Raw genomic sequence first — 15255 nt, 5'->3', positions numbered from 1 at the left:
CTGCTAAAAACACCCCCGTTCACCCCAAGGACAACGCCAGTTTTTAATCCACTTTACAGGTGCTCTACTGACATTGCAGACTTTCATTTTTCATATGAGTGTTTTCCACGCTGAATCCAATGTCTCAGAGAAATTGAAGTTAATTGCATCTATGCAGTTCCCTTGATCAGCCAAACCTGCACTCTCCTTGAAGGATGAAATCGGTTTTATTTGACAAGACCGGACTTCCATAAACCATGTTGGTGACGGGCATTAATTATATTCCTTGACTTTTTTTGAACTAATCCCAGACCAGCTTTTCCAGTGTTTCCTGACCTTGTCAAATCTTTTTTTTTTAAATTCCCCCCCCCGCTTTTTTTTTAATACTTTTCATTTAACACATAACTGTCCTGTATGTGCCCTTTTGTTTTGACTCTGCTGCTGACAGGTCGTGTACTTCTACTCCCGAATGAGGTGTGTGGGCGATCGGTCAGTTTGTAACTCTGGTGTTCGTAACTCTACGGTTCTACTGTGGAGGCTGTTTAACATCCTCCTTGGCTGCTAATGGACTGGAGACTATTCCATCACCTCATGTGATAGGAGTACCTCCTACTGCCTCTTTCCCAGTGCAGAACAAACCTATTTCTTCAACACATCTATGTTTTCTGCAACATTAAGAAGTTTCCTTTCTCCCTCTCGGAATTGGCTTAAACTTTTCCTAGGATTTCTTTTGTTCTTAATATACTTAATAACCCCCTTTTTATTATCCTTAGTCCTGCCAAGCATGGAGTTTCCCCTGATGTCTTTATCGTTCCTTATCAGTTTTCATAACTTCCCATTTGTGTTGCCTGCTTCCTATTTTCCCTTTTTACCCATTTGTATCTGTTGCTTTTCCCCACATAACTGCTGCCTTCACTTTGCCACTGAACTCGGTTTTGAGCCAAAGTTCTCCACTTCCTAATTCTCCATCCCATTTCTTAGGCATCCAAACATTGTCTTTGATTTGGCCACTACTGCGAACAAGCAGGTGTTTTGTTGACCTGCTTTCATTGATGCCCAGGTCTTTTCCCTGAGGTGTGTCCTAGTTGGGATGTTTCTCCCTGGCACATGTCTTGGCAAAGGTTTGGGGTTTTTTTACGTGCTCAGATTTTGAGTAACCGGTTGAATGGGGACTCCCAACAGCATGGACTCTGTAGCCTGGCTTTCACTGCATTAAGAAACAATGATGGATAACCAGTATCCACTCTCGTGTTTCCTGCTGGTGCCTATTAAGGGTCCCCACAACAGGGCATGTAGAATTATTGACTCATGGAGCACCATCAACCATGGAATTGGCATTAGTAGGGCCAGTTGTTCATAATTCATTTATCTGACTAATGAAAATGTCGTTTTTCAGTGTGTGAAGAGCGACCGATCTGCTCCCCCAAGAGAACAGCCCCCAGTAGTGCATGTAGTGTCTCAAACTAACATTCTCTCTCCACTCAGGCATTTGTCCTGCGACCATCACCCTGGACCCTGGGCACACACAGGAAGTTGGGGGAACGTACGGTATATGCAGGAGACACCGTTCTGCCTCAGAGTTGGACACCTTCTCCCCTACTCCATGTCTGATTCCAACACAACCGACTTCACCAACCCCTCCACCTTCATCCTGCTGGGCATTCCTGGCCTGGAGATGGACCACGTCTGGATCTCCATCCCCTTCTGCACCATGTACATCATAGCCGTCTTGGGGAACTTCACCATCCTGGTCATTGTGAAGATGGAGCAGAGCCTCCATGGGCCCATGTACTATTTCCTCTGCATGCTGGCTGTCAGTGACCTGGTCCTGTCTACATCCACCCTGCCCAAAATGCTGAGCATCTTCTGGTTCAATTCCAAAGAGATCAATTTCAGTGCCTGCCTCACCCAGATGTACTTCATTCATAGCTTCTTAGTGATGGACTCTGGGATCCTAGTGGCCATGGCTTTGGATCGTTATGTGGCCATCTGCCATCCCCTGAGACATTCCACCATCCTGACAAACTTTGTGGTGGGCAAGATTGGCCTGGCCGTGGTGCTGCGTGGTGGCATGCTCATACTGCCCTATCCCTTTCTGACAAGACAGTGGCCATACTGCAGAACCACCATCATCCCCCACACACAGTGCGAGCACATGGCTGTGGTGAAGCTGGCCTGTGCCGACACCCACATCAGTAATTACTACAGCCTCTCTGTGGCATTCTTGGTGACAGGTCTGGATGTGTTTTTTATTGCTGTGTCGTATATCCAGATTCTCAGGGCCATCTTCAGTCTCCCCACAAAGGATGCCCGGCTCAAGACTTTTGGGACCTGCGGCTCCCACCTATTTGTCATTTTAACCTCTTACATCCCAGCTCTCTTCTCCTCCCTCATGCACCGGTTTGGTAACAATGTGGCGGTACATTTCCATGTTCTCATGTCCAATGCGTACCTTCTAATGCCCCCCATGATGCACCCCATCATCTACGGGGTGAGGACCAAACAGATCCGGGACAGGTTGCTCCGGCTACTTACTCCTAAAGGAACCTAAAGTTTTCTCCTGGTGCTCTGGCTCTCAGACCCAGCTTCCTGCAGAGCTGGCTGGTGACATGGTGCTGGGCCCTCTTCCCTGAATCACTTGCCGGACAGTCAAAAAGGCAGTAAATGCTTTCCTGACCTTACTGTGCTGTGTCAGTGTGACAAACTGGGGAATAGGTCTATGTATCCACCCCTTGCCCCACCTCTTCTGCCAAGGCCCGATCCTGCTTTGCCTCTTCCCCCCAAGGCCCTGCCTCTGTCGCTTGCTCCTCTATTCCCCTCCCCCTGTCACTTGCTGGAACATTTCCACCTCTCTCCCCTCACCACAGCTACAAGGGAGCATTTTCAGATTTTGTTGGGGGTGGCAACTTTAACCATGATTCCAAGGGGAACTTAAGGTCTTGAAAACTCTAGTTTGTTGGCAGATAACTTAGCAATTACCTGACGGGAGCACTGTGTCTAATTCTGATGTAAAAGAAAGAAACTTAAATAAATATTAGACCCTCTCAGGTCTGATACTAACATGTTCAGACATCTTGTGCCAAGTCACTTAATGGACACTGGTTAGGTTTAAAATATTCATGTATAATTCTTACTTTGTTACTACTCTGCAGAGAGAGAGACCTCATCAGGACTCCTGGGTTCTATCTCAGCTCTGGGAGGGGAGTGGGGTCTAGTGCGTTACAGCGGGAGTTGGGGGGGCAGATACATCTGGGGTATCTATGAGAACATCAGAACGGCCCTACTGGGTCAGACCAATGGTCCATCTAACCCAGTGTCCTGTCTCCCGACAGTGGCCAATGCCAGGTGCCCCAGGGGGAATGAACAGAACAGGGAATTACCAAGTGATCCATCCCCTGTCACCCACTCCCAGCTTCTGGCAAACAGAGGCTAGGGGCACCGTCCCTGCCAATCCTGGATAATAGCTATTGATTGACCTATCCCCCATGAAGTTATCTAGTTCTTATTGGATCCATGTTATAGTTTTGGCCTTCACAACATCCTGTGGCAAAGAGTTCCACAGGTTGACTGTGAGGAAATGCTTCCTTTTGTTTGTTTTAAATCTGCTTCAGACTAATTCTATTGGGTGACCCCTAGTTCGTATGTTCTAAGAAGGCGTAAATAACATTTCCTTGTTTATTTTCTCCATACCTCTCAGGATTTGAGAGACCTCTGTCATATCCCCCCTTAGTTGTCTCTTTTCCAAGCTGAAAAGTCCCAGTCTTATTAATCTCTCCTCATATGAAGCTGTCCCATACCCCTAATCATTTCCGTTGCCCTTCTCCGTTCCTTTCTGCACACAGCATTCAAGGTGTGGGCCTACCAGGGATTAATGTAGAGGCAACATGATATTTTCTGTCCTATAATCTCTCCCTTTCTTTCTTTATGATTCCCAACATTCTGTTTGTTTGCTTGATTGCCACTGCACTTTGAGGAGATGTTTTAACCCTATTCACTCCCCTTAGATTGTATGAACTCTCTGGAGCCTGATATCTCTGGGCTTTTCCTGAACTCTTCGCTCATGCTCCTTGTACCGAGGGGCAGTGCAGTGGTATTTTATAGAATGGAATATGAAAAATAAAGACTAATAAAGTGGCAAGGATGAAACATGTATTGGGGTTGGATTCCACGTAGGAGGTCGTGTTTCACGTCGGCATTCCAATTCCACGGGCGGTTGTCACGGCGCTTGTGGGAACAGGGCTGTGTTCGGGACATGCTGCAGTGCAGAGCAAAGGTGAAGGAGACAAGCCCCCCACAACTGCCATTTTTACGGGCTGTGCAGAGCGGAAAGGAGCCCAGACCTATTCTCTGACCCTCACGCCCACGTTGCATTGGGTCTGTCGAGCAGGTGAGCTCCCCAGCAGGAGAGGGTACCTGTGAATCCTGAGAGGGAAGTGTCTTCCCTGGGAATCCCCCTCCGGTAGCCGTGCCCCACACCGCTCTCAGCCCAGCATCTGCAGCAGCGTCCCACGCCGAGGGCCGACACTGGGGTGCGCACCGTTTATAACACAGCTCTGTGCAACCCTGGGGGGTTCGCTCAGCTTCGGGCGGAGACGTGGCATCTGAGTGGAAACAGGCCGGTGACTTGAGACTCATTCGCCAATGTCTCTCTTCCCCGGCCGCGCTTCTGCGCTATTTATCCAGCGTTATGAGAAAACAATAATTAAGGGACCTTCCCAAAGGGAAGTGAGAACTCTGGGGCTCTGTGCTGAGTCACAGAGGAATTGGCTGCTCTGTGCATTTGTGTATATTTAAAAATTATGCTTGATTAGGAAGAAAACTGGGGATAAGACCTGTGTCTCCATGGGGTCTGATACCCTGGCTTTTAGGCCTTACATCATAGCTAGAGGCCGTATCCTATGGCTACAGGAAAAGGGTCTGATCCTTTCAGTACGTCCAGGCCCCGGAGATCCCCATGACTGACCCCGTCGTACCCCAGGTATGGCCTGGTCCCAGGGGGTCCCCAGGAGCTGCCCCAGGTACGACTGGCACCCAGGGGTCCCCGGGAGCTGCCCCGTTCTGCCCTAGGTCCGTCCAGGGTCATCAGACACTGTAACATTCCCACTGGCAACAAGGGCCAGAGCTGCTGGATGACGTCTGTCCCAGGGCCCCTCCCTGGCACGGTCTCTCTGCTCTGCATGCAGGAAAAGGGCCTGATCCTTCCACCTCGCTGGAGAAACCGAGGCTCCTGGAGGGTCCGGCAGCAGATGAGCCGGGTTTGAGGAAGGCAGCGGCGCCGAATTGCGTTTGTGGATCTAGCCCTGGCCGCCTTTCTGGACGATGCTTTAGTCAAGCACAAGTTACGGTTGGTCAAAGCCAGGGGGGCTGGCTGGCGACGCTTGGAGGAAAAAGCCAAGTTCCTGGACACTCACCTCTCACTTTCAAAAACTTTCCCCTCTTCTCTTTGTACAAGGAGCAGGCTCCCTGGGGCAAAACAGGTTTTTATCTGCTCTCTACCCGTCCTCCAGTGGCTCCAGTGTCCCAGCTGCTTGCCCTGCTCGAAGCCGGGCAACGCCCCTTCCTTCGGAGGCGAGAAGCTGTAGCAGCGTCCTGGGAGGAGACCCTGGTGTGGTGCTGTAGGACTGAATACGGCCATTTTTGCCAAGTATGATTATCCTGTTTCTATGCATGTATCAGCTTTGTGTCTGAAGTCATTACTGACAATCTACGGGTATCTTACAGCTTCACCTCTGCGGCCAGGACGAGAAGCCATGGGCTTAAATTGCAGCAAGGGAGGTGTAGGCTGGAGATTAGGAAAGACTTCCTAGCTGTCAGGGTGGCTAAGCCCTGGAACAAATTGCCCAGGGAGGTTGTGGAATCTCCATCGCTGGAGGTTTTCAAGAACAGGTTGGACACACACCTGTCAGGGCTGGTCTAGGTGGTGCTGGTCCTGCCATGAGGGCAGGGGACTGGACTAGATGACCTCTGGAGGACCCTTCCAGTTCTATGATTCTATGTGTTGTGTTCCTGGGTAGCACCCCTCAGGTGGCTAAGGCGGTACGTTGGTGGCCCTTTGAGGACACTTAGTGATCACAAAGGGCCACAGAAGAAAGGCGCCTCTGCAAGAATATGGGAAATGGCTGATCCTGTGAGTCATCAGAGCATGTAAGGACCTGGGATACGCTCACGTGACCCTGGACTCATCTCATCTTCTCTGCACTGGCTTTCCAACAAGGAAGCTCTGAACAAGGTCTGGTGACCCCAGCCTGCTTGTGTAATTTCTAGAGAGGCTTTTGCAAGCTCGCAGTGCATTCCATCACTGCAATGAAAGTCACCTCTGAACACTGAAAAACCACTTGGATGTATCTGATCTATTAACCATTTGTAATACTTCTTCTTTTCTTTTACTATTTAACCTTGAGTGTCTCTTGAGATTAGGACGCTATAGGTGGTGAAATAGATTGTCACTGAGTACTCACCGTGGGGTCCAGAGTCTGGGTGGTGAGCCAAGGGCTGGGATGCGTCTGGACACTGCATTTTTGGCTTCTAGTTAACCAGTGTGGTGAGACAGATGTTTGCGTTTGTTCCTGGTTTGGTATAATCTAAGGATAGAACCACCAGCCGTCTGGGCTGAGTCAGCCCCATTTCTCAGCAGTTTGTTCTGAATTTGGTAAGCTCGGCTGTGTCCCACTGAGGCGCGGTGACACATGGACACCGCTGACAGGTGCTTCACAGACTCTTGCTCACTGCTCCCAGGAGCTATCCCCCTCTTACAGATGGGGAAACTGAGGCAGCATGAAAGGAAGTGTCTTGAGCCAAGAATATAGCCCACTGTCACCCACTGACATCACTGGAGTATTTGGCCCAAGTTATTTAATTGGAGATGAAGCATCAGCAGAGACCAGTGAGCTGGGAGGGAAGGTGACTATTTACCAGGTTCGTGTTCTGCTAGCCAAGGGCCGTAATGAGCTGCACACGGCACGGCCTTGGTTCGTTGCCGCACACGGTTGGGCTGTACGCGCTGTGCAGCGTTCCCGGCGACGTGCCGTCCCTGGTAAACAAGCAAGAGGGGACTGAAAACTGAGCTGTGTGGAAACCTGCTTTGTGGCCACAGTTTCTTTAATGAATTCCTCCCGTTTAAGGACTGCAGCTCCACTGACCACGAGACACAAATAGCCTGAGTGTGTCTAATACAGCGCAGGGGAGCAATGCCAGTTCATGGCCAGAGCAGTGGTGCTGGGGGTGTGGCGGTGTCGGGACTCCCAGTTCCTCTTCTCAGCTCTGCCACCGACTCCTTGGGTGTCCTTGGGTGAATCACTTTACCTCTGCAGGACTCAGTCCATCCATGACACGGGGATAACGCTGCCTAGCAGCCTAGCTACAGAGCTTCTAAATGTAGTGATCAAAAGCGTCATGTAGAGGAGACGTTAGACTCAGCTTCCCTGTCCAGCTTCAGCCCCTGGGCAACGCGTGCCCTGCAGTTCCAGACAAGGTGTCCGTATACATGTGTCAATAGGCGGCTAATGTCAGCTGGGCAGTTTATCTCCTGCCCTGTGAGCTATCGAAGCCATCCCACCTCTGCCCAGCATCCCGTCTTCCCAGCTAATGCGGGGCTGATCCTTCTGCCTCTCTCAGCTCTTGTCCTCCCAGCTTCAAAGCTGATCCCTTGCCCTGCTCCCGAGGCCTGGCTCAGGCCAAAGGGCTCCCAGCCCATCCCCTTTGCAGGGACCCTGCCTTCTACAGGCCCCCAGCTGGGAGGAACACAAGGGAGCTGAAAGCTAAGGAAATGGGCCACACAATGGTCTCTCCCTCAGGACCTTGTAGCTGAGCTTCAGGGCTCACAAGCTGTGTGATGCACAACCTCGTCTGCCTGCCACACAGCCCTCCTCCCACCCCTCAGCTGCTTTTATACGGCTTCCTGGCTTCCCGCACCGATCCCGACTGGCCTGTCGGCCCCAGCGCGGCATCCTCGCTGCACTCACTGCGGGCTCCTTGCCAGGCTGCAGCAGCTCCCGTCCCAGCCCCGGAGCAGATGGATCCCAACTGCGGGGCGGGGAGGTGGAGGTGACCCAGCGAGTGACGGGGAGGGGAGAACAAGAGCGAGCAGCAGCAGTGGGCATTTGGGGCAAGAGGCAGAAAGGGAGTGGGGCAAAGAGGCAGGAGGTGGAGCAGGGGCTGTGGTCTGGAGGGAAGATGTGTACCAGAGGCATGGCCTTGGGGGGAGAAGCGGGGGAAAAGGCAGGGATCCAAGGGTCTTGGTGGTTAGTTCTCTGAAAACATCCACTCAATGGGCAGCGGCTGTCAAAGAAGCGAACAGACTATTGGGAATCACTGAGTACAAGGAAAGGGAGAGAAAATAAGGCGGAAAATATCAGATTGACTCTCTAGAAATCCCTGGTACACCCACATCTTGAATACTGCGCGCAGGTGTGGTCGCCCCATCTCAAAAAAGATTTATTGGCATTGGAAAAGGTTCAAAAAAGGGCAATAAAATCATTAGGGGGATGGAACAGCTTTCATATGAGGAGAGGTTAATAAGACTGGGACTTTTCAGCTTGGAAAAGAGGCGACTAAGTGGGGATATGATACACTGGAGGGTAGGGATAGGATACAGAGGGCCCTAGACAAACTGGAGCATTGGGCCAAAAGAAATCCAATGAGGTTCAACAAGGACAAGTGCAGAGTCCTGCACTTAGGACGGAAGAACCCAATGCACCGCTACAGACTAGGGACCGAATGGCTAGGCAGCAGTTCTGCAGAGAAGGACCTAGGGGTGACAGTGGACGAGAAGCTGGATATGAGTCAGCAGTGTGCCCTTGTTGCCAAGAAGGCCAATAGCATTTTGGGATGTATAAGTAGGGGTATAGCCAGCAGATCGAGGGACATGATCGTTCCCCTCTATTCGACATTGGTGAGGCCTCATCTGGAGTACTGTGTCCAGTTTTGGGCCCCACACTACAAGAAGGATGTGGATAAATTGGAAAGAGTCCAGCGGAGGGCAACAAAAATGATTAGGGGTCTGGAACACATGACTTATGAGGAGAGGCTGAGGGAACTGGGATTGTTTAGCCTGCAGAAGAGAAGAATGAGGGCGGATTTGATAGCTGCTTTCAACTACCTGAAAGGGGGGTCCAAAGAGGATGGCTCTAGACTGTTCTCAATGGTAGCAGATGACAGAACGAGGAGTAATGGTCTCAAGTTGCAGTGGGGGAGGTTTAGATTGGATATTAGGAAAAACTTTTTCACTAGGAGGGTGGTGAAACACTGGAATGGGTTCCCTAGGGAGGTGGTGGAATCTCCTTCCTGAGAGGTTTTTAATGTCAGACTTGACAAAGCCCTGGCTGGGATGATTTATTTGGGGATTGGTCCTGCTTTGAGCAGCGGGTTCAACTAGATGACCTCCTGAGTCTATTAGGATATAGATATTCAGGCCTGCCTGTAAAGGCCTAGACTCTAAGAATGTAGGTGTATGTTTATCACTTGGCTAGTTATAGAGGTATAAAAGAAAGAATCAAAATCACTGTCTGCCGGTGTAAGGGTCTTCTCTCACTGTGACAGTCTGAGGCCCTGTTCTTAGGCTCAGGCCTTTGGCTAAGCAGCAGAGGCAGCCATAAGCTGGGAGGCGACCGGTCACCTCCTCTCATTCCAAACTAGTCAATCTGGGGCTGTTAGGAAGGGGATCCGATCTATCACCTCCGGAGAAAGGGAAGAGCCTAGAAGATGTAAAAGGAAATTGAGGTTGATAGTTTTCTGTCTGGTAAGAACTCACTTATCAATAGACACAGCTGGGAAATACTTACGTTTTTATAGATGTCGTTGTGAAATCCTCACTTCTGTATTGTTTTGTCATTATAGTTCCCACTTTGCTATTGTTTATTTGCATGGTCTCTGTCTCGTTCTGTGATTGTTCCTGTCTGCTGTATAATTAATTTTGCTGGGAGTAAACTCATTAAGGTGGTGGGATATAATTGGTTGCATAATCATGTTACAATATGTTAGGATTGGTTAGGTAAATTTCAGTAGAATGATTGGTGAAGGTATAGCTAAGAATATTACTATATAAATTAGGGGCAAACAGAAGTAAGTTGGGATTCGAAAATAAGGAAAAAGGAACTTGGATTTAAGCTTGCTGGAAGTTCACCCCAATAAACATCGAATTGTTTGCACCTTTGGACTTCGGGTATTGTTGCTCTCTGTTCATGCGAGAAAGACGAGGGAAGTGGGAGAGTGAAGGAATAAGCTCTCTAACAAGGTCCCTTCCAACCCTGATATTCTCTCATTTTATGAGTCTATGACTTCTGGTTAGCCAGTTGGGTGAAACCAAAGACCTCTCTGTTTGGCTGATTTGGTGCCTTAGTGGTGAAGGAACCCAAGCCTTGGGCTGTGACTGCCCTGCTCTAAGAAATTTCTCTTGCATTGATACTCTCAGTGTGCCTCCCAAGAGCACCCCTTGTTACAAGGGGTGAGGGCTCTGGCTGAGGGTGCGGACTCTGAGGAAGGGCCGTTGATGAGGGCCTTGGGGTTCAGGCTGCCCAGGGCTGCAGCGGGGAGACAGGATTCCCCCCAGCCCTCTCTTGCCACAGCAGCTTGGGGCCGGGGAAGAGGCACCGGGCAACGGGCAGGACGCCTCTCAGCTACTATGGCAGCGCTCGCTGGGCTGGGCGGGGCTGGGCCGGGACAGGGGAGGGGCTGCTTAGACATTTGAAAACTATATCTAATTCCCCAATATAAGAAAAATAAATAAATAAATATTAGACCCATTCAGCTCTTACATGTTATGGCAACTCACATAAGGGACACTGGTTAGGAGTAAATTTAAACATTTTAATATGTATTCTTAGTTTCCTACTAACTCTGCAGAGAGAGAGAGAGCCAGTCCTGGGCTCCATCTCAGCTCTGGGAGGGGAGTGGGATCTCGTGGGTTACAGTGGGGGGCAGATGCATCTGTAGTCTATATAAAAACATCAGAACCTAAGAATGGCTATTGGTCCATCTAGCCCAGTGTCCTGTCTTCAACAGTGACCAGTGCCAGGTGCCCCAGAGGGAATGAACAGAACAGGAAATCCTCAAGTGACCCATCCCCTGTTGCCCATTGCCAGGGTCTGGCAGACAGAGGCTAGGGCCACACAGAACATGGTTTTGGATCCCTGCCTACCATGGCTTAATAGCCATTGATGGACTCATCCTCCTTGAATTTATCTAGTTTTATTGGAATCCTGGTATAGTTTTGTCCTTCGCAACATCCCCTGGCAAAGAGTTACACAGGTTGGGTGTGAAGAAAAACTTTTGTTTGTTTGTTTTAAATCTGCTGCCTGTTAATTTCATTGGGTGACAAGTGTTCCCTCTCATTTTTTAAGTCCCTGGGTGGAATTAATTTTGGTATGTGGACCAATATGGGGGTGATGTGTGGCAGGGGTGGGGCCGAGTGGTTTGGAGTGTGAGAGGGGGTTCAGAGCTGGGGCAGAGGGTTGGGGTGTGGGGGTACAAGGACTTAGGCTGGAGGTGCTGTCTCTGGGGTGGGACCAGGGATGAGGGGTTGAGGGAGCAGGAAGGGACTCAGGGCTGGGGGAAAGGATTAGCGTGCAGGGGGATGCAGAGGGTAGGGCTGGGGCTGACAGGCTTAGGGTGAAGACTGCCCCGTGTTGCCCAATCTTTAGAGTGTGTATTATGGAAGCCGTTCCATGCCCCTAATGATTTCTGTTGTCTGTTCCTGTACCTCTGATGGACTTTCCTGTGGATGTTCTAGCCAGAATATGGATAACGGTCCCTACTAAGACACATCGAAGCATGAAGGACATGTGACCAGCTCATGTAAAACTGGACTCCCTCTTGTGTCTGAACTTTCCCACTAACTGTACTGGGGGGCTTTTGCTTGGAAAAATCAAGATCCGTCCACAGGGCAGACGCTATGAAAGACTGACTGGGCAGGTGGTCGCCGGCGGGAAAGGAGAAATCCCAGCCTGTATATGGAGGATTGAGGAACTGTTGGTAGCCTTAGGGTGAGACATGGCTTGACTCAAATCCTGTCTACTTTATAGGACTCAGATTGTGATTTTGTTTTATTTCTCAGGTAATCTACATTGATCTCTACATTTATTACTTATAACCATTTAAGAGCCCCCTTTCTGTAGTTAACAAATGTGGTTTGTATTTTTCCCTAAAATAGTGCATTATTTGAAGTGTAAAGGGAAATCTGCTCATGAAAAGGGGCTGGTGCATTGAGGGAGGGACAGACTGGTAATAAACAATAGTATTCAGAGGGCTAGCCGTGTTAGTCTGTGTCAGCAAAAACAATGAGAAGTCCTTGTGGCATCTTAGAGAGGAAGAAATTTATTTGGACATAAGCTTTGGTGGGCTAGTACCCACTTCAAGTGGATTCTAGCCCATGAAAGCTTATGCCCAAATAAATTTGTTCATCTCCAAGGTGCCAGAAGGACTCCTCGTTGTTTAAACAATAGTCTATATATATATAAATTTTAAACCTAACTAGTGTCCCTTATGTGACTGGCCACCAGATGTCAAAACATGTTAGTGGAGTGGGTCTAATATTTGTTTAATTTTCTGTCTTTTATATTAGAATTAGATACAGTGCTCCTGCCACAAATTTTGCAAAGTTAGCTGAGAAAAAACTAGAGTTTTCAAGAGCCTAGGTAGCCCTGGGAATCACAGTTATGTTGCTCACCCCGACCAAAATATGAAATGATTCCCTTGCAACTGAGGGTGGGTAAGGAAGGTGAAAATGATCCAGTGTGTGATGGGGGTAGGGAGTAGAGAAGCAAGACATAACAGAAAGAGGAGGAGCGGGGCAGAGCCTTGACAGAAGAGGTAGGGTACGGTGTGGAATTTTGGGGGTCCATTACCAGCAATTAGAAAGAAGGCAACCAAATGAGTTCTACATAGACCAATTCCCCATGTTCTCACGCTGACACTGCACACTGTGATCAGGAAAAGGTTTAGGTCTCTTTGACTGTCCAGTCAGTGATTCAGGGAAGAGGATGCAGCACCATGCACCAGCCAGCTCTGCATGGAGCTCAGTCTGAGAGTCAGAGCACATGGAGAAAACTTAGGTCCCTTTATGAGTGAAGAGTTGGAACAGCCTGTTCCGGATCTGTTTGGTCCTCACCCCGTAGATGATGGGATTCAGCATGGGAGGCACCAGGAGGTACATGTTAGCAATGAGAATGTGGAAGTGCAGGGGGACATTCTGGCCAAACCGGTGCGTGAGGATGGAGAAAAAAGGTGGGATTAAAAAGATTAAGAAGACAAAGAGGTGGGAGCCACAGGTCCTAAAAACCTTGAGCCGGGCATCCTTTGTGGGTAGACTGAAGATGGCCCTGAGGATGTGGATATAGGACACTGTGATCAAAAATATATCCACACCACTTACCAAGAATGCCAAAAAGAGGCTATAGTAACTACTGATGCGGATGTCAGAGCAGGCCAGCTTCACCACAGCTATGCCTTCACAGTACGTCTGGGGGATGATGTTGGTTCTGCAATATGGCCACCGACTTGCCAGGATGGGATTGGGTATTAGGAGCATGCCAGCACGCAGAACCACGACCAAGCCGATCTTGGCCACCACAGTGTTTCTGAGGATGGTGGAATGTCTCAGGGGATCACAGATGGCCACGTAGCGATCAAAAGCCATGGCCACAAGGATCCCAGATGCCATCATTGAGAAGCACTGAATGAAGTACATCTGGGTGAGGCAGGCACTGAAATCGATCTCCCTGGAATTGAACCAGAAGATATTCAGCATTTTGGGAATGGTGGACGTAGACATTAAAAGGTCGGTGATGGCCAGCATACAGAGGAAATAGTACATGGGCTCATGGAGGCTCGGCTCCATCTTGACAATAAAGAGGATGGTGAAGTTCCCCAAGATAGCTATGGCGTAAATGGTGCAGAAGGGGATGGAGATCCAGACATGACCTGCCTCCAGGCCAGGAATGCCCAGCAGGATGAAGGTGGAGGGGTTGGTGAAGTCGGTTGTGTTGGAATCAGACATGGAGTAGGGAAGAAGGTGTCCAACTCTGAGGCAGAACGGTGTCTCCTGCTTGTACCGTACGTTCCCCTGACTTCCTGTATGTGCCCAGGCTCTAGGGTAATTCCTGGGTGGAGAGACAATGTGAATATGAGACACTACATGCACTACTGGGGGCTGTTCTCGTACGTGAAGCAGATTGGTCGCTCTTCTTCACACACTGAAAAATATTATTTTCATTATTCAGAGAAATGAATTTTGAAGAACTGACCCAGATACTGCCCATTCCATATTTCATGGTGCTCCATGTGTCCATATTTCCTACACATCATGGTGTGGGAAATATTCATAGGCACCAGCAGGAAACACGAGCCAGGTTAGGTAGCCACTGTAGTGGGCCTGTCATAAATATAAAGGGAAGGGTAAACTCCTTTAAAATCCCTCCTGGCCAGAGGAAAAATCCTCTCACCTGTAAAGGGTTAAGAAGCTAAAGGTAACCTTGCTGGCACCTGACCAAAATGACCAATGAGGAGACAGGATATTTTAAAAAGCTGGGAGGAGGGAGAGAAACAAAGGGTCTGTGTGTCTGTCTATATGCTGGTTTCTGTCGGGGATAGACCAGGAATGGAGTCTTAGAACTTTTAGAGTCACAGCCGTGTTAGTCTGTCTTCGCAAAAAGAAAAGGAGGACTTGTGGCACCTTAGAGACTAACCAATTTATTTGAGCATAAGCTTTCGTGAGCTACAGCTCACTTGCATCCGATGAAGTGAGCTGTAGCTCACGAAAGCTCATGCTCAAATAAATTGGTTAGTCTCTAAGGTGCCACAAGTCCTCCTTTTCTTTTTAGAACTTTTAGTAAGTAATCTAGCTAGGTATGTGTTAGATTATGATTTCTTTAAATGGCTGAGAAAAGAATTGTGCTGAATAGAATGACTATTCCTGTCTGTGTGTCTTTTTTGTAACTGAAGGTTTTGCCTAGAGGGGTTCTCTATGTTTTGAATCTAATTACCCTGTAAGATATCTACCATCCTGATTTTACAGAGGGGATTTCTTTACTTCTATTTACTCCTATTTCTATTAAAAGTCTTCTTGTAAGAAAACTGAATGCTTTTTCATTGTTCTCAGATCCAAGGGTTTGGGTCTGTGGTCACCTGTGCAAATTGGTGAGGCTTTTTATCCAACATCCCCCAGGAAAGGGGGGGTGCAAGTGTTGGGAGGATTGTTCATTGTTCTTAAGATCCAAGGGTCTGGGTCTGTAGTCACCTAGGCAAATTGGTGAGGCTTTTTACCAAACCTTGTCCAGGAAGTGG

The 15255-nt window shown here is 49.0% G+C and overlaps 2 protein-coding genes across 2 annotated transcripts; one reads left to right on the top strand and one right to left on the bottom strand.

The window, feature by feature from the left end:
• The first annotated feature begins 1531 nt into the window (after positions 1-1531).
• LOC140911694 (olfactory receptor 52K1-like) lies at positions 1532-2530 on the top strand. The gene has a single exon (XM_073345278.1). It carries the CDS (start codon positions 1532-1534, stop codon positions 2528-2530), a length of 999 nt encoding a protein of 332 aa, XP_073201379.1.
• Positions 2531-13021: 10491 nt separating this feature from the next.
• Positions 13022-13969, bottom strand: LOC140911649 (olfactory receptor 52E2-like). The gene has a single exon (XM_073345149.1). The coding sequence runs from the start codon at positions 13967-13969 to the stop codon at positions 13022-13024; it is 948 nt and encodes a 315-aa protein (XP_073201250.1).
• Between the last annotated feature and the right edge of the window lie 1286 nt (positions 13970-15255).

Source organism: Lepidochelys kempii, chromosome 1 (assembly GCF_965140265.1).
Source record: "Lepidochelys kempii isolate rLepKem1 chromosome 1, rLepKem1.hap2, whole genome shotgun sequence".
In the NCBI taxonomy this organism is placed as follows: Eukaryota; Metazoa; Chordata; order Testudines; family Cheloniidae; genus Lepidochelys; species Lepidochelys kempii.
Note: the sequence above shows the minus strand (reverse complement) of the source record. Positions and strands in the feature narration are given on the sequence as shown.